Source organism: Pogona vitticeps, chromosome 2, assembly GCF_051106095.1.
Source record: "Pogona vitticeps strain Pit_001003342236 chromosome 2, PviZW2.1, whole genome shotgun sequence".
NCBI lineage: Eukaryota > Metazoa > Chordata > Lepidosauria > Squamata > Agamidae > Pogona > Pogona vitticeps.
Window position 1 is genome coordinate 40314343 of NC_135784.1, and position 20194 is coordinate 40334536.

Here is a 20194-nt window from a genome sequence, read left to right on the forward strand (position 1 = left end):
CAGTTTAATATTGGTTAAGCAACATCTTCTCTTCTGGGTCTCTTATTCAATTACCACCAGATTGGAATGGGATTTTGTACTCTAAAATTATTGTCCTCTAGTAGTGTACAATGTAATATTATACACAGAGGTCTACTGGAGGTTTGTGCCAGTGGGTTTTATATAATAGCTGGCTAGTTTTCCATTTGATTTTACCAGAGCCTTCATGCTTCAGGGGGAAAAAAACACTAACATATAATATACAATTTTATGCATTCACTCCTTAAAGCCCTTTTTATTTTCGTACGAGGGGTTTTAGCAAAGTCTCCTCTTGGTATGTTTTGCAGCAATTTTTTTTTTTGTTTTATGTTGTGACATAAGAAATATATTGTGCTGTCCTTCTGTCTAGGATGGTTTATGGTTGTTTCATCTTAACTGTATCAGCCTGATATTAAACAACAAAATCAAGCTGAGGATATAGCAATATCATTATTGGAAATCTTACTATCAAGACAGTTAATAACACTGACTAGTCAGCAAAAACCGCAGCAAGTAGTATTTGCATTAAACAATCTGCAGTCACTGCAGTGTACAATTTAGTAGTTTTATCAGTTTTCTCAACTACTCTTAAGTTGCAAAAGGAGAGCTTAAATGGAAGAAGCTATAAAATAGAAGAGGCTGCTGCCTTGAACATGGATCAGATACTATTTTTAATTGTGACAAGTATCAAGATTTAGGTTTTACTAAGCGCCTAGTAGTTAAGAGTGTGAAAGTAGTTATGAATATACCTTTGCTTCATATTAGGACGCTGTCATTACTAATATTGGCACTAACAACATCATAAAGCATTGCTGAACTTTCAAGACCTCCAAATAGTAACTTAGCAATCCACTCTGGGATTCTCGCCATTGTTATAAAAAGACACTTGGCACTTACTACTTTGTCCTATTTAGAAGCACAGAATTTACTAGGCTATAAAATGCAAATATACTTGCTCAGCACGTAGTTTTGTAAATAAGCTAAATGGCCCATGTTCAACAGAGAGGAAAATTTAAGCAGGGAACTCCAAATCTTTGTAGATTTAGAAAGAGTTACTTTTAAATTACCAGAATGAGAAACATTGTAATAGTTTTTGTTTGCATTTTATTTCTATTCAGTGTTTATTGGAAAATCTCAAAGCACTTCATAAAGACTTATTAAAGCATAATAGTTCTCTTCTCTTCAGCTGTCTATAAAGTTTTAAGCCTACATTATTAAGAAGACATATCGAGGAAAAAAATCAGTATAGTGACTTATGTTCTGCATCAGCTTTTTTGTGGAGATCTTCAAGGTTCTGCCTAAGGTATTGCAGTGCTTACAATGGAGGATCATGACAAAAGCTGATGCGTTCTTGTTGTTACTGTTGTTTGAATTTAAATCTCAGTCCTTTGATTGATTATCGGCTCGGAATATCTGCATCACTAGCTGTTACTGGCCTCATCATTATCCAGGTAGTGGGGTTTTATTTGCCTGGAATTGAGGGAGTTTAACTCCCATAAAACATTGAAACAATCGGGTGAATTCACTGAATGTAAAAATCAATGATTTTTTTAAAAAAAGAATCAATTTAAATCACGATTTTAAAAAATCTATTTTTAATTTGAATTGTCAAAAAATCCAGTTCTTAAAATTTGAATTGTGATTTAAATCAACTGAATATACACCTGGATGTTTGTAAGCACTATGTTCAATTCCTCAGATTTGCTTTGTATGTGTAATGAGTAACTGGGCTAAAGAGGAACTAACCTCTGCCTGTAGTCTCCTGAAGCAGCTGCTTCTAGTCAGAGAAGATACTTCTTGGTGAAACCGAAAAAGGAGAAGCAGATTTTACATAGTGTTTATTAGTATCAAGTTGCATCCCCCACATACGTCTGATAGAATTTCAGATGATTAGATTCTTAACATTAGTTTTCAGTTTTTCAGATAGTGTTGCTTTGTGGAATGATGCATTTTCAGAAGAAATTCTGCCAACTAGAAAATTATAATGGCATCCTGCCAGTCATTTATAAGATGTCATGTACCCTTCCAATTTTTAAAATAAACAGTTGTCTTCTTCCTCCTCCTTTTAAGAAAAAGTTATAAATAAAACCGAGGACCCTCATATGGACTACCTCTTAGCCTAGGCACAGATGTAACATTAAAGACGGTTATATTATTCATAACTTCCAAAAAGTCTTAGATGTATCTTAAGAACTTAGTCTAAGCTAATGGTATTAACTGTTGACGCATTTACAGGTAAACTCGTTATGTTGTCTTCAAAGCAATAATTTACAGAGGATGTAGTTCAAACATTCTGTTGCCAATCAAGGTGCAGATGGTAAATCGAATTCTGTGTATGGATCTGTGTGAAGCCCCAGCCTTTTTTTTCAGTTGGGTGATGGATGGGTAAGAAGCTGTCTTCACAATTACACAGTACTTCCAAGATGTCCCAGATTCCTTTGAAGCACAGCACAATTGCGACAGTGGGCTCCGTCCTGTCCCCAACTCTGCCGGCATCCGTTATGGTTGGCAGAACACCTTGAAATATTCAAGAGAGCAAGAGTGGCCAGTGGAATTACAGACTCCCATGACCCAATCTTGGCTGTCCTGCAAATTTTTTCTGCCTTTAAAAATTGCCCAGAAACTTGGGATAGTTCAGAATGCAATTGCTAGACTACTGACTGGAATTAGAGGGTCACATTTTCCGCAACGTTTCCATTTTGACAACTGGTCACATGATTTGGCAATTATACTGGCAGTCTTCCAGCACCAGCCTCCCAAGTATCCACTGGTTCCAAGGCTAAATAAAATAGGGTTTTAAATTGCCCTTTGGTAAATGATATTGAAAACAAAAACTAGGGTACCTTCTATGGATCAGTTGTTGGACAGACTTTTTCTCTCCTTTAAATTGTCCTGTCATCTCAAACTGCCATTGGCAATTAAAAGAATCTGTCAAAAAGTATAACATTCCTTAGGAAGACTCTATTTGTTGGTTCTTGCCAGACCACAGTTCAAAGAGCTAAGCTATTGTTTAACTCCTGGGGCAGCTAGTGATGCATGTAAACTGGAAGAACATCTTTTCCAACACAATCTGCCTGAGCATCAAGAATTGTGTAAGAGGCCCTTCTTCGGGTACCCATCCTGACTGGGGTGAAATAACTTAGTGATGGCTGAAGAAAGGTCTTGATTATAGTGCCCAGCTGTGAACTCTTACAAGTATCAGTAGAAGACCTAGCTGTGTGTGTTTTTTAAAGGATCTGCTTAATCTTAATTTGAAAATGTTTTTATATTGCCTTCACCAGCAGTTATGTTCTGATTGTTGCATTTTTACAGTATTTTACTGAATTGTTCTAAAAATATTTTAGTGGTGTGCAAATCTGTTAATGACAGTTTTACTTCTAGTTAGACCACCTTGCACATTATGTTGATAGACCTGTTGTATACCCATGCTGAAAACTGGACTGGTAGGGGGCATGTGTTGCATCCAAGAGTGGTTTCCCCTGGTATGTCCTAGTAAATTGTTGTTACATGCCATCAAGTCACCTCCAGTTTATGGTGACTGTATAAAATACATCAATAAATAAATCAATTAGGGGTTCAATTTCTTGGCCAGACTCAGATGTTAAATAAAAAAAAATGACCAGGAAAAAAAATTATGTCTTAACCTGAAATCAGAAAGGTTGAAAATTACAAGCTAGGCTTTAGAATTCAAGAAGAAATTCTCTTCTTTGGAATTACACTTCATATTTTCTGTAATGAAGATACTTCAGATAGGCCTCATTGGAAGATTTCAAAACATGTCCAGTGTACAAAGTTGAAATAGTATCAGCAATAGCCATTCGTTTGATCAACAACCAAATGAACAGTAATTCAGTAAGAATGCATAAAAACAGCATGCACAATGTGGACAATCAACAGAAAGCTGCAGATGATCCTGGAAGACTTGTGGAAGAGAGGTTTTCATCTGTGTGCAATGGCACAAGAGATGTTTCTGCTTGTTTGGTAGAAGCTAATTATCCGTTATCACTAATGTGCACCTATTTTTCCCTTCCAGAAAGAAGACACAGCTCCTCCAGCAAGCTGCCTTTAACCCCTCCTTCCTCTTCAGTATTCCCCCTCTTTTCATCTTCAAAAAGCAAAGGTAGCAGCATAGGTGGAAGCAGTCGCTCATCCAGTGGTGGAGGTACGAGTGCATCATCATCATCCAGTTCCAAGTTGTTGAAATCACCCAAAGACAAGCTGCCAATCAGTGGAAACAGTAGGCCAATTCATCTGGTACATAGCAAAGGTCCCCATGACAAAATGTGAGTATGCTTTTTAAAGAAAACCTAGAGGTTTAGCACTGGCACAAATATAATCTTAAATTATGTGTATCAGTTTTTGAAAAGGGCATTTTGTTTCAGGTTATGGCTACTTAATAGGCTAAGGCCCAAAACAAATGTGAAAAGCTTCTCTCCCCATGCAAAATCACACTTCATCTCTTTTCTTAACAGTACAACTAGCACAGTAGTACCTATAGTCTAGAGTTAAACTGTAATAATGGTTAAATTAGGCTAAAAGATCAAAGTGGCTTGCAAATCATTGTCAAAGACAAAATATTTTTCGCATTAAACTTGGTACAGATGTAGACCTAGATCCAATAGAGAATTAGACTTGATTAAGGCCAATGATTTCATGAGCATGTGTGAACATGTTGAACTGTGTGTTAAATTTTGCCAGAGAGCATTACACTAGGGTATATGCTGAAAAAGGAGTGCAGTTCACAACATCTGAAGGAGGAAGACAGGTTATGTGAGCTCAAAGAATTTTCACAATTCTCACAATTCTGCATTGGAGTAGGGCACTAGTCTTTCATCTGGTGAGATGTGAGCCAAAATTGTTTGCAGTTAGAGAAGTCACATTTTTCTGATATTTTTAAAAGCAGACAAATGATTAAAGGGGGGGGGTAGCATCATGTTAGTGCCAGTAAGAGTTGACCTATTGGCTAAAATTCTATCGGAAGCATAAGTCAAATCCAAACTTTCCATCCAACCTGCCACAATTCTTGGAGGATGAATGCACACTCACCAAGCCAGCAACAGTGATTGATCGGTTGACCAGAGAGTAGCAGATGGAAAGTTACAATCAGGGTTTCAGCCATTGAATCGGAGGAATTTCATATGTGTTAACAATTCCCATTCATTTAGTGGTTCTGGTTGGGACTAACAAATGAATTTAGTCCTGCTAAATAGTTGAGGATGTTTTTCGGGACCAAATGTTGAGTCTTGAAAGGCTGATGATTATTGAATGAGAGGGGCGACCCACTTGCTTGTGTATTATATGCAATAAAAATCCTAGATAAACGTGGTGCTGAATTTGAAATTTCTTTCTTGTCAAGTGTTTCTGAGGCATTAGTATAAAGGTGAGTGATTGAATTAGCTATATTATATACTTGCAAGAGCAAACGAATCTGACCAAATAAACATTTTATAAAAAGGAGTTAAAAAAGAAGAAGCCCTATTATTCTGGTTTCAAATATGAGCTGAATATATCAAAACACTATAAAATAATTGAACACTGTGTTGGGCATCTGTGATGTTTACCCATCATGTAACCTTTAGTAAAATGTTCCAGTACTGCAGAGTAGTAGGTCTAGAACAGAGACATTTTACATCAGTTGTATTAGATTAGATAACACCTAATTTGGCACTAAATATATGCTCAATATGAAGCAGTCTATAAAAAAAGAAACTTAAACATGTTATTGTTACTTATTAGAGATGGACACAAATCAGAAAAAAGGTTGATGAATCACAATAAACAAAGTTATGATTTTTTTCTGATAAATTGATTCATCAGTTCATTTTTGCCTTTAAAACCCTATAAAATGCCCCCCTCCAAGCACTTAGATACACCAGAATCGCAGAGACATTCCCCCTGAGTCTCCTCTATAAACTTGGCAAGTTTTGTAACGTTTGGATTTCACGTGTCTGAGTTATATACCCACAAAGAGGGCTCCCAGGAGAGTTTCCCCCAGGCACCTAGAGACAGTAAAATCACAGAGAAGCTTCCTCTGATTCTCCTCTACAGTCCTTCTAAGCTTGGTGGAGATTGAGTTTCAGACATCCAAGTTATACACCCATTAAGTGAGTCCCCCCAGAAAAGTGCCCTTTAGCAGCTGGCTTGGGAAAACCCAATTTTTACCAAACTGTGAGATATTGTAGAGGAGAGTCATGGTAAGCTTTTCTGTGATTTTGGTGTCTCTAGGTGCCCAGGGCCCCGTTATATAGTCCGATAAATAAAAAATCCCTAAAATTCATTGATTGTAATTGTTAGGGGCATTGATTTGTATGACTATGACTCAATGAACTAGTGATTTCTGGCAAATTTTGCAATTCATTTTTCAATTAGTTCCCATCACTACTTAATATCTTTAATTCTATTTTCTCTTCACAGCATGACTCCATCTGTCAAAGTGGAAAAAATTCATCCAAAGATAGATGGTGCATTACTAAAACCTGCTGTTGGTCCAACCTGTTCTACTACTGTGAGCTCCTCAATAAAGACTGGCCTTAATCCCTCAATACCAAAGCCACCCTTGCCTTCCCCTGGACAGATACTGAATGGTAAAGGTCTTCTCTCTGTGCCTCCATACTTGGAAAAGAAACCAGACGAGAGTACAAATAACAGGAAATTTTTACACAAACGATTGTCAGGTAATTTTTAGAATGTGAACATGGTAATAATGACAAAAAGACCTTTATAATGTGGAAATACAAAGGGGAGGAGAGTTTTTTTTAAAAGTACTGAGATAGTGGCTGAAATCCTGTCATGCATTTCTGTGTGTTCAACAGTGATAAAGTCATCACCGGCACCAGATCACTGATTATTACAGGCAAATTGACACTGATTAAAGGCAATTTCAGGTATATTTAACTTGTATACAATGCAATGATGTTGCACCTATCCCATAATCCCCAAAGGAAGCCTTTAATCTGATGATCTACAGCTGATGGTAGCATCATAATTGTTTGTTTGTTTGTTTCATTGCTAAGCTGCCTTTCTCCCAGGAAGGGGAACTAAGGTGGCTCACAGTGCACTGCACAACAGGATTTCAGCCAATGTATGACAAGCACAATGAACAGAGTATTGAGTAGAATATAAAGCACTGTGTGGGTAGTTCTTTACCTTTACCTTACCTGTTCACTCCTCCAACCCACTTCTTGGATCTTCTGGTGCTGTGTGCCTTTGCACAGTTGCTCGGGAAAAAAATCAGCCATAGGTGCCTATGCCCTACAATCTCCGACCCCAACTGATATTATTAAATATGCTTTTAAGTGTGCAGAGTTAGTATATGAGTGGTGGTTAATAATGAAGACTTGTCTTAGTTCCATTAAAAGAATGTTAATCCATATCCTGTTAATAATTCAGTGGTATGAAATCATTTTCCTGGTGCATAAAGTAAAATGTATAAGCATAGGTGTAGACCCAGGAGCAAACACACAATTTAGTCTTTCTGTGCAGTGTTCAGCTGCAGAGACCTTAAGGCAAGCTGCAAGGGGTAGCGTGGTTCTTTTGATTATGGGAGCTGCTGTGCTGAAAATGGAAGAAGAAACAAATGAAGATCCATATGTTTTCTGTGTGTGTGTGTGTGTGTGTGTGCACAGAGATTCCTTTGGGTCATATAACCTTTGAGCCTTTCTGTGGACAGCAGTCTCCAGGTTTTGCCAGGCATGACCATGTACAGATGAAGCAGAGAAACAATGTGTTTTCAAATGCCGTACAATCTTCAATACATGTGAAATCAAAATAGGGCTGGTTTGGTTTGTTGCTGTTTTTCATTAAGTGAAGCTCACACTGAACTTCTGTTTAGTGACTGAAGTATTGCAGTAACGCTGGACTCTTATAATAAGACCATATTCCTTCTACTAATTCTTCTTTCTACTAATTCTGATTCCCCCTGATAAATTAATTTACTTGCAAATTTTACTTTTCCTCAATGTTTCTCTACAATAATAATATATGCTGGTTGAAAACTCTCCATATGAATACTGTCTAATGAGTTCTGCTATAACTGAGGGGCATAGGCTAAAAGCGAGCTAATCTTAAAGGTATTAGTATCTTGCAAATCCATAAGTGATTTAGTGTTGAAGTTATTTAGGGTTTTGTTAAGCACTGAAATAAATAAGGTTTCCAAACATATGCTATATTATAATTGTGGGTTTTTTCCTATTCAACAGAGAGAGAATTTGATCCTGACATCTACTGTGGCGTCATTGATATAGAAACCAAGAAACCCTGTACTAGGTCTTTGACATGCAAGGTATGATGCTTTGTAACTCTTTTACATGCCAGGACAAAAAAGTCAAAAGTATTTTGGTTCACCGAAATCTCCAAAAGCAACTTTTGGAAGGAATTAAGCTAGTATGGTCCAGACCTGATCTTGTTGTTGTTGTTGTTGTTGTTGTTGTTGTTGTTGTTGTTGTTGTTGTTGTTGTTGTTGTTGTTGTTGTGACTTACAGTGATCTTTCTCAAGGTTTTGTAGGTAAAATAGTCAAGTGATGATCAGCTGTAAGAAATTCAGTTTTTATTGAAATTTATAAAATTGTGGGGATTAATTCTCAGAATTCCTAGAATTCTAAAAAGAACTCTACATGGCTGTGTACATATTCTCTGTCTCTCTGTGTGTGTTTTTTCCTCCTCTTCCTTGTTTATTAGTGGTGTATCCAAAAAGTTTGGCATCATAGGTATGCTTTTACATTTCACTTTTTCAAGCATGAGGAAAAAATGCAAATCCAAAATGGAAAGATTCATATACTGGGTTAATTTGCAGATTCTAATCTGTGATCAGAATTCAACCAGGTACTTTGAACATACAGCCTCATAAATTAGAGTATTTATTTTAAGCTATACATAGCAGAAGACTTGTTTGCATACTACACCTTTTCATTGTTGTGCAGAACCACTATACTGTCAGCAGAGGGAGCACCAGCCAATGCAATTTCATAAGATGACATCTCTGTGACTATAGAAGTATTAATGACATTGGTTGTGTTTTTTTATTTAGAAATTTTACAAACACTATCAGAATTCAGGTGTGTAATCAAGTACTAATTCTTGAATTTCTTGTTGTTTAGTCGCTAACTCATGACTGCCTCTTCGTGACCCCATGGACCAAAGCACGCAGGCCCTCCTGTCTTCCACTACCTCCAAGTTTGGGTCAAATTCATGTTGGTAGCTTCAATGGCACTCTCCAACCATCTTGTCCTCTGTCATCCCCTTCTCTTCTTGCCCTCACACTTTCCTAACATCAGGGTCTTTTCCAGGGAGTCTTCTCTTCTCATGAGATGGCCAAAGTATTGGAGCCTCAGTTTCAGGATCTGTCCTTCCAGTGAGCACTCAGACCTGATTTCTTTTAGAATGGATAGGTTTGTTCTCTTTGCAGTCCAGGGGACTCTCAAAAGTCTCCTCCAGCACAACAATTCAGAAGCATCAAATTTTTGGCAATCAGCCTTCTTTATGGTCCAGCTCTCACTTCCATACATCGCTAATGGAAAAACCACAGCTTTGACTATGCGGACCTTTATTGGCCAGGTGATGTCTCTGCTTTTTAAGATGCTGTCTAGGTTTGTCATCGCTTTCCTCCCAAGAAGCAGGCGTCTTTTAATTTTGTGGCTGCTGTCACCATCTGCAGTGATCATGGAGCCCAAGAAAGTGAAATCTGTCACTGCCTCCATATCTTCCCCTTCTATTTCCCAGGAGGTAATGGGAACGGTGGCCATGATCTTAGTTTTCTTGATATTGAGCTTCAGACCATTTTTGTGCTCTCCTCTTTCACCTTCATTAAGAGGTTCTTTCATTCCTCCTCACCTTCTGCCATCCAAGTGGTATTATCTGCATATCTGAGGTTGTTGATATTTCTTCTGGCAATCTTAATTCCGTCTTGGGATTCATCCAGTTCTGCCTTTCGCATGATGTATTCTGCATATAAGTTAAATAAGCAAGGAGAAAATATACATCCTTGTTGTACTCCTTTCCCAATTTTGAACCAGTTATTTGTTCCATATCCAGTTCTAACTGTTTCTTCCTGTCCTACGTATAGATTTCTCAGGAGATAGATAAGGACTTGCCATAGTTTGCTGTGGTCCACACAGTCAAAGGCTTTTGCATAGTCAATGAAGCAGAAGTAGATGTTTTTCTGGAACTCTCTGGCTTTCTCCATAATCCAGCACATGTTAGCAATTTGGTCTCGAGTTCCTCTGCCCCTTCAAAATCCAGCTTGTACTTCTGGGAGTTCTTGGTCCACATACTACTGAAGCCTACCTTGTAAGATATTGAGTATAACCTTGCATTTTCTTTTCTTTGGGATGATTTTTCTTGCTGCCCCCTGTACAATGTTACAAGTCTCCATCCATAGTTCTTCAGGCACTCTGTCCACCAAATCGAGTTCCTTAAATCTGTTCTTCACTTCCACTGTGTATTCATAAGAGATTTTAGATTATACCTGAGTGGCCCAGTGGTTTTTCCTAATCTCTTCAGTCTAAGCTTGAATTTTGCTATGAGAAGCTGATGATCAGAACCGCAGTCAGCTCCAGGTCTTGTTTTTGCTGACTGTATAGAGCTTCTCCATCTTTGGCTGCAGAGAACATAATCAATCTGATTCCAGTATTGCCTATCTGATGATGTCCATGTGTCGAGTCACCTCTTGTGTTGTTGGAAAAGAGTGTTTGTGATGACTAGCTTGTTCTCTTGACAAAACTCTATTAGTCTTTGGCCTGCTTCGTTTTGAACTCCAAGGCCAAACTTTCCTGTTGTTCCTTTTATCTCTTGACTCCCTACTTTAGCATTCCAGTCCCCTATAATGAGAAAAACATATTTCTTTGGTGTCAGTTCTAGAAGTCTTCATAGAATTGTTGTAGGTCTTCATAGAATTGGTCAATTCCAGCCTATTCAGCATTGGTGGTTGGTGCATAAACGTGGATTACTGTGATGTTACAAGGTCTCCCTTGGATTCGTATTGAAATCACTCTATCATTTTTATGCCCAGGATGCCAAAGCTTATTCCTGCCATCTCCTCTTTGACTACACCCAGCTTACCAAGCTTCATAGATCTTACATTCCACGTTCCTATGCAGTATTTTTCTTTGCCGCATCGGACTTTCCTTTCACTTCCAGGCACATCCACAGCTGAGCATCCTTTCGGCTTTGGCCCAACTACTTCATTAGCTCTGGAGCTACTTTTCCTTGTCTTCTGCTCTTCCTCAGTAGCATGTTGGATGCCTTCTGACCTGAGGAACTAATCTTCCAGCGTCCCTGCACGGCATAGCCCATAGCTTCTCTGAATTACTGAAGCCCCTTCACCATGACAAGGGAGCAATCCATGAAGGGCAATTCTTGAATACCTCTATACTGTAGATAAATCTAGTACAAATGTCCTGAATATAGCCTGTCTCTAGAGGAGAAGTTTCGTTGTGACAATATTTTATGATCTGAATACACGTTTCTAACATCTTCATAATGTCAGGTGCATATATTACATAAACAGTTTGCAGGTTTGTTTTGGAAGTTTAGCTTATATCATCACAGGCTGTTACATGTATTTGTGTAGATGAAGAACCAAGATGTGCAGTCGATCAGTGAATTGTCTTCCATTTCTCTCCATGTACAAGGCATTCTCTCTGGAGTCCAGTTCTGGGCTCTGAGGGTTAGACAGGTCAGTTCACCCAGTGCAATCTCCTCCAATGCTTAGTCCAAACTCAGCTGTGATTTGGAAGCCTTTAGAAGCAGCTCATGGGTCTTGAATGTTCTTATGATGATCCAGACCTTTCGGTTTTGTACAGTCAAGCCATATGTATGTACATGATTACATCCACAATGTCTCTTCAGCTTAGAGCTAATCTATTGTTTCTTCATTTTCAGACACATTCCCTAACTCAACGGAGAGCTGTACAGGGTCGGAGAAAACGATTTGATTTATTACTAGCTGAGCACAAAAGCAAAACCAGGGAAAAAGAATTACTCCGCCATTTGGATCAGCAGCAGCAGCAGCAGATGCCCCCTCTCAGGGAACCACATCCCTCACCTTCAAGAACTTCCCAGGAGCTGCACCAAAATTCTCATGGAGTTATTCCTACAGAATCAAAGCCTTTAGTACCTAATAAACCCAAACCTCACACCCCCAGTCTTCCAAGGTAAATAAAATCTGAGTGGGTCTGACAGTGTCCTGGTGAACAAATTCAAGAAGTTAATGACATTCTACATATACTTGGTCAGTGTGTTCCAGATTTGTTGGTCAGACCACAAGAACTCTCATTTTGTTCCCTTGTTTGTTATACCACCTTTCTGCTGGAATTTAAAGTGCTTTCGCTCTTACTGTCTGTACTGACCTGTGTTGCAATCTGGCATTATGATTCCTATATTTTCAGCAAACTAAATACTGTACCTTGTAGCAGTGAATGTTGCTGATGTGGTGTAGTGCAGTGGTCCCCAACTTTTTTGGGACCACAGACCAGTTAAGGGGTGCAGGGGCACCCCCGCGCTTGCAGGTGGGCGTGTCGCGCTTGTGGAGGGGCGTGCCGTGCTTGAGTGCAAGCACGACACATCCCTCCACAAGCACAACTTGCCCACCGTGCATACATGAGTTGGGGCGGAGATCTGTCTCCACGGCCCAGTTCTAGGAAGCCCACAGACCAGCACCGGGCTGCGGACTGGGGATTGGGGTTCCCTGATGTAGTGTGTGTGTGAACGTACACTTTTGCGACCCAATGGAGTTAATTGACAGCATCAGGAATTTCCAACTGATTCTCACTCCATACTAACAGTGGCACAATGATGCTTCATTTCTAAGATGAAAGTTAGTTGTTTTTAGGGTGCTATGATTGTAAGATTTGGTATCTTCTGTGTTGTTGGCAGTATCTCATCCTTTTATGTTGTGCTGTCACAAGCCCTTGATAGAGCTGAATCACCTCTGCTTTTTCCACTTAGCATAGTAACAGGTGTCAAATGAAGACTTTCTAGGCCATTTCAGGATAATCAGAACATAAGAAGAGCCATATTAGATCAGGCTTATGTAGTCCAGCATTGTGTCCCTAGAGTGGCTAGCCAGTTAGACATCCCATTAGCAGGAGATGAGCCCAGTTGCCACCTCCCACATGTTTTCCAGCAGCTGGTGCATAGAGGTATCCAGTCTCTGATACTAGAGATAATACAGAGGTATAACGTCTAGATGCATCCCCGTCATTGTGATATTGGGAAGCAGGAAAACATTAAGAGGGCACCCATGCTGAAATGCCAAATAATTGGGGTGGGGCAATGTTACAGTACCAGTTCCATTCTGTGTTGTCTGGGCATTGTAGTACAGGACAGTTCATTGATTCTATCCCTCTTCAGTCATTACCACATTGTTTATAATGTCCCATTATTAAGCACTTTAGCGCCACACCATTTGTTTTTAGTTTCTTCTGCCTCCCACACATAGAAAATGACAAATATGAAAAAGAAAGCCTCCTGTGTCTGTTGCAGCTCTGCACATAAATCAGAGGTCTGACTAATGTGGAGATAGCCTATAAAGATAATGGAGGTTGTCCTTTTTTAGACTCATTATATTCCATGTGTAGGAGAGCAGAGAAACTGAAAATAAGATGGGCTGTCCTCTACCTGTAGTAAGTATAAGTGATTTGGTAAAAACTGGATCGAGCTACAGTTTGTTCGGTGTTCCATGTCTGCAGTTACAGAGACATTTCTGTCCAACAGTATTTAATATGAGGAAAACTTTGCAGTAAAGATGACAATACAGAATAACCCTCTATGTTTAAATAGGCCTGTTGTGATCTCATTTATCCATGTTAGCACATAAGAAACTTGTTAAGATCCTTGTCTGTCACTACACTGCTCTGGCTCTCCTTCCCAAAGCTTGAAAGTAGCATGTTACAAGTATCACAGATTGCGTGTGATATAGTTCAGGGGGTCACTACTATAATTTATTACATTTTTACCTTTTTGTTTCCACTACTTGTTAGTGGTCAAGAAGGATGGCAGTAATCACACATTATATTCTCCTGTATGATGAAGTTTTGATGTTATGTATTCTCGAAGGCTTTCATGGCCAGGATCCAATGGTTGTTGTAGGTTTTTTGGGCTCTTTGGCCGTCTTCTTCAGAAAATGGCAAAATAGCCCAAAAAACCTACTACAACTATTGATGTTATCTTTAACAAGCAATGATCTTACATTTTTAGTGTAAAAACTAACATTGATTCATGTGCCTAAATTTTTGCTCTTGGCAGATCATTTGTATTTTGAAAATTACTAATTTTTAATTAAAATCACTGGGAAAGAACATGTTAGCATTTCTCTCCACTAAGTAACATTAACAAGCTACTTAAGGGAGAAACAAAACTGGTTTTTTAAATGTACTCGATTCTGTTCCTTTGGAGCTCGTTGGGGTTCCTTGATTTTGCTCCAATAGTAGCTTCTATGCTTGACTTTTGTATGAAACAGAGAGATAATTTTGCCATTAACATGGACATTCCTTGCTGAGGGAAATTGGGAAATGTGTCATCTGCTATTTTAACTTCCTGAGTCTCAGATTTTGCTTTAAAAAGAAATAGAGAAACAGTGGAGCTACAAAGGCTATTAGGTAACAGTTTTGTGAGGTAGTTTGAATGAAGAGAGATACATTTATCCCTCCATTTCTCTAGGGAACCCAAGGCAAGACAACATGGAGGCTACTCATTTCTGAGTCTGAGTTTAGTTTGTCATCTCAGTGGACCATATCATATGAGTTTCATGTTGCGTATGCACGTTTGCAAATAAATATTGACTTCATTTGCCAGATGAGAATTTTTTTCACTATATTGTATTTATGCTTACCAGTTGAAAACTTGTGGGCACCCTGAGGTTGTTACTACAAGATTGGCATATAGTTTCCAAATCCACTGATTCGTTGCCAGAATAGAAAACTGATCCACAAACTGCAAAAACAAACAAAACAAAACCCAATCAGCAGTGTAACCATCGTGTATATACAACCTTGGTATAACTCCTTTGTTTATAAGTTGACTGTGAAATGTAGACCCTTTGGCACGACAGAACAGTGTTAAGTAAACGTGTATCTGATTTTACTTGTAAGCAGAGGTGTAAACTGTTCTGCAAATTGTAATAATTCATTGATTCCTCCTTTCTGAAGGCCTCCAGGCTGTCCAGCCCAGCACAGTGGGAATGCCCCGAGTGAGTCTCCATTAGTCCATGAATCTCCACATGCTCCTCTGCCTGCAGCTGAGCCAGCATCTCGGTTATCCAGTGATGAGGGAGAATGTGATGAAAAAGAGGAGCCTGTTGAAAAATTGGATTGTCTTTATTCAGATCATCATCCTCAACCAGCTGCTGTATGTTGCAAGTGATGCTTTCTTAGAAAAAGCTTTGGGTTTCTGATTTTATTTATTTATTTATTTATTTATTTATTTTATTTATTTATTTATTTATTTATTTATTTATTTATTTATTTATTTATTTATTTATTTATTTATTTATTTATTTATTATTCTATTTGTACCCCGCCTATCTGGTCATTTCGACCACTCTAGGTGGCTTACAACATGGAGTACAACACATATATAAAAATTTATAACGCAATTACATGTTATAAATTTTTATATATATGTTATAAATTTTTATATATGTGATTCTTGGTTGCAGCACTTTTTATTGTGTCACAGAAGGAGAGATAAAGTAGAAGTGTGGGCTTGGAGAGGAAACTTTGCAGCTGATGCCTGGGTTGGTCATGGTTGCTGTGGTAGATTTTAAATTATTCTAGGACAAACAGACTTTTGAGGATCAATATGATGATAAAGAATCCCAAAGACTTGACTGAGCACTAGTATTCTACAGGAAAATAAGATCTTCAGACAGCTTTGTCAGTATTGAAACATACATAGCATGTACATCGGATTCTTTAAACCAGTGTTTATCAGCCTGGGGGTCATGACCCCCTGTGGGGTCACAAAGTGTTTTCTGGGGTGTCATGGCCTTATATGTGTGTAGCCTTTGTTAAATAATTTCTTCCTTGACCTTTCAGAGTGAGATATTAAAGTTAGTGTGCATGTGTATACAGTGGTGCCTCGCTTGACAAGGATAATTTGTTCCGTTCAAATCGCTGTTAAGCGAAATCCTTGTCAAGCGAAACTAAAAAGCCCATTGAAATGCATTCCAATGGGCGAAATACCTCAGCATCCAGGGAAGATCCTCCATAGGGTGGCTATTTTTGGTGCCTCTAAAAGCGAGGAATCTGACCTAAAACACAGCGGGGAGCCATTTTAAACAGCAGGCGGCCATTTTGAAGACCCAACGATTAGCTGTAAAGATCGTCGTTAAGTGAAAAATCGGTTCCCGAAGCACGGAACTGATCGTCGTTAAGCGATATTTGCCTATTAAAACATCGTTTTGCAATCGCAAAAGTGATCGCAAAACTTCATTGTCAAGCGATTTCCTCATCTAACGAGGTAATGGTCAAGCAATGCACCACTGTATATGAGAAAGTGGCCCTTTGGGGGAGAAAGAAGCCTCTGTTTTCTGAGAAGGGATGACTTTACGTCATTAAAATGCCTTTTTATGCAAACATGGCAGCTGTGGTCATCGCAGGTTACTTAGCTATTATAAAAGGTGACCATGACTCGAAGAGTTGGGAACCACTGTTTTAAGCAGACATTCTTTGTTGTAAGATAGTCATAGTTAAGCCTGAATGCTTATGTCTGTTTTCCATGAGTTATTTTATTGCAACTGTTGTGTTCCACTTTGACTAACTACAGTTTCCTAATATTTATCTTCTAGTTAAGAAAATCACTAAAATGAATATTTCTCCTCCCTAGTTTTGCACATTTGGTAGTCGACAAATTGGAAGAGGTTACTACGTGTTTGATAAACGATGGAACCATATCCGATGTGCACTTAATGTTATGGTGGACAAGCATCTTAACTCACAGATGTGGAAGTGAGTAGAAACTGAAGAGACTGGAGTTTATCTCATTGTTAAATGTTTTTGTTTCCATGGAAAGGATGGAGGACCAAATTGATTTTTGCAGGATGACTAAAATGTTATTCCATGTGTCAGAGACAATAGAAATGAACCATAAGTTTTGTGGAGGTATGCCTGGTGGAATAATTGTTTTTGAGAATCACAGGTACTATATTGTTAAAAGGATGCCAAGGCTGGGAGATGTTGCCCAGTGGAAAATGCTAAGCATATTGTTCCAGGAGTATGAGGATAAGCTTTTATTTTTTGCAGTGAAAAACTGAACCACTCAGGTTGGCAGAGCATGTAAACATCTAACAGAGAGGCAGACCTATCAACCCCTCCTTGACCAGGATTAGTTATCTAGGTTTACAGTGGCTGGTTGAGATACAAAAGCATCTCATTCCATTTGCACAATCTAGGACTAGTTGAAGAGAAGCATGTCACTTGGATTAGAGCAGGGGTGTCCAACCTTTCACCTTCCTTGGGCCACATTAGAAGATGAAAATTTGGTTTGGGCCGCACATAAATTTGGTTTGAGCCGCGGGGGGAGGCAGCCCTAGCCGTCCTCCACAGCCCCGCTCCAAGCGAGCTTACCGGCAGCTGCTATCTCAGACAGCAGAGGCTGCCAGCTTCAACTCTGGTGGCTTTATGGGGCCGGGAGGGGGTCCACCTATTGATGGGGATAGCGCAATGCAGTCACGCAGCCCCCCTGTCCCCTCTCCTCCCACTCCTTCCTTCCTTCCCTCCCCCCCTACTGTTGTGACATGCCTCAGCTGCATTCCAGCCGCAAGCACTGGCAGTGTAACTTGAAACTTTGGAATTTCTTTAAAAATAAAAAATTGCACTGGGCCGCATTATGAGCCGACCTGGGCCGTATGCAGCCCTCGGGCCACAGGTTGGACAAGCCTGGATTAGAACCTTCTCAGGGAAAGAATGTGACATATAGTAACCTATGTGTGGTCATAAACTAACTTGTTTCTGCATGCCTGTGGGTCTAGTTCTGGTTCTTCCCCTTTTTAATTTGCCAATATAATGGCTTTCCCAATGTCAGGTGCTATACACAATGGAGACTAGAACTCTGGAGCTTTTGAGAGTTTTTTTTTTAATGGTGGCAATTGTTTTGTGTTGTTTGGCAAAACTGTTGGCACCCTGCAAAAAGTTAGCTTAAGTCAGGGTAAATCTGGTCAGTGAGAATTCCACTTTGTTCCTTCTCTGTGTCTTTTGGTTAAGAGAACCTAGTTTATTAACAGAATTGCCATGAAAGCACATTGCCTTTTTTTCCCCCTCTGCCCTCTAGGAAAATTCCTCCAGCGACAAGTAGCACTGCATCTGTCCGTGCTCCACACCGGACAAGTTCAACAACGCCTGTGTCACAGTATGGAGCCAGTGCAACAGGATTTCACTTACCCACCCCAGCTATGTCCTCGCCAGTGCTTGTATCTCCTTCCTGTCAATCTCTTAGCGGCAAATCGGTACCATCCCATGGGACGACGCTCAATGCCAACCCCGCCAGTTTTGGTGCAGCAGAACCTGCCTGCAGTATGCAATCAAGACAAGTGTCTACATCCCCTTCAACACCTCCAGTGCTTTCCTCTGTACCTTCACCTCTGTCCAGCAAACCTCAGAAATTGAAATCCAGCAAGTCGTTTAAGCCTAAGGAACCCTCTGCTAGCAGTACCAACTGTAACAGTACCAGTAACAACAACAGTAGTAGTAGTAGTGGCAGCTCAGGAAAGAAGCGGAAAAACAGTTCTGCGCTGCCAGCACCTTCTCCTCATTCCACAGGGTCCTTTAGGAAAAACTGTGTGGTGAACTCTGGAAACTCTGGGGCTTCTTCTTATCACTCGCCTGTGACGTCTTCATCCCACAGTGTTGGCCTCAATTGTATGACTAGTAAAGCTAACTCCGTTAGCCTCAAACATGACCAATCAGGGAGGGGCCCTCCCACCGGGAGCCCTGCAGAATCGATAAAACGCATGAGTGTGATGGTGAACAGTGGCGATTCTACTCTCTCACTGGGGCCGTTCATTCACCAGTCCAGCGATCTGACTGTAAACTCGCATAGTGGGTTTTCACATTCGCATCCTTCCCTAGATAAATTCATAGGAAAAAAAAGAAAGTGCTCGCCTGGTTCAAGCAGCATAAACAGCAGCAGCAGCAAAGCAAACAAGGTTGCCAAATTGCCGCCGGTGAACAACATTCACACAAAACACACCGGGGCAATCCCAGGGACACAGGGACTGATGAACAATTCAATCCTTCATCAGGTATGAAGTCTTACTTGGGCCAGATGTACGTATATGCAGATGGATTATTGGAACAAATACCTGTTCTAAGCGTGGCATATATTTTCTATACCAGATCTGTACATGTTCTTGCCTGAAAAAATCGATGCTGGATGTCTTGACTGTATATTTGATCATTTTGTTTATTTAAACAAAACATTTTTATCCACTTTCACAACTATCGCAGTTATATTTAATAACATTATTTTTGGAAGGATTATTTTGTTCTACATGTTGAACCTTTTCGAATGATTATGTGACATTTATCTCCTGTGGCAGGAAATAGCAGGGTTCATCTCCACGTCCTGCAAGGCTTTTCTCTAGTCAGGGCTGCAAAGACTCTGCTTCTGGATCTTTTGTTTTTCACAGTGGGCAACAAATATTTTATACGGGTTTGAATCACAAATTTGGAAAAGTCCCATTGAAATCAGCAGATATGCCCATTGTCCTGTATATCCCATGATTTCAGTGAGATACAAGTCTGCCTGCCCTCATGTAATTTAAATGCAGTTAGTGGATCCAGTAAATTATATTTTCCAAACAGTTTCATAAGCAAGAAAAAAAAGAAACTTATTAGTGGTAGTAGTGCTGTTACCCCCAGATACAGTAGACTATTAAATCAGTAGCTTTATTCAGGTGTTATTTAAATAGAAGGGGATTCCTGCTTACATTAATACTTCCCATGTAAGCAAGAACACTGGATATCCTTTTCAGGTGCATCTTGTTGTGTTTGAAGAAAATGAAAATAGAGCACCACACTCTTCTGGTATTGACTCCAACCGGGAAGCTAGTGCCTGAATAAGGCTAATGGTACTTCCCATAATTATTGGCTTGAAAAGTTGCATTTGTTTGGTGGGTCTAGCCTGACTGTTCTGTTGGACTTAACTTGCTCAGTCTTATGGCACCATAAAGGCTATCATGTCT

At 39.5% G+C, this 20194-nt stretch overlaps 1 protein-coding gene across 9 annotated transcripts in view; it reads left to right on the top strand.

The window, feature by feature from the left end:
- Positions 1 to 20194, top strand: part of ATXN7 (ataxin 7) — a 174239-nt gene that overhangs the window by 148547 nt on the left and 5498 nt on the right. For all 9 annotated transcript variants that reach the window (XM_072989355.2, XM_072989352.2, XM_072989356.2 and 6 more), the window contains 7 exons: positions 4052 to 4301; positions 6433 to 6692; positions 8217 to 8299; positions 11896 to 12167; positions 15162 to 15360; positions 16840 to 16961; positions 18283 to 19252. In XM_072989355.2, the coding sequence (XP_072845456.2) occupies positions 4052 to 4301; positions 6433 to 6692; positions 8217 to 8299; positions 11896 to 12167; positions 15162 to 15360; positions 16840 to 16961; positions 18283 to 19252 (2156 nt within the window). The remainder of the gene's footprint in view (positions 1 to 4051; positions 4302 to 6432; positions 6693 to 8216; positions 8300 to 11895; positions 12168 to 15161; positions 15361 to 16839; positions 16962 to 18282; positions 19253 to 20194) is intronic.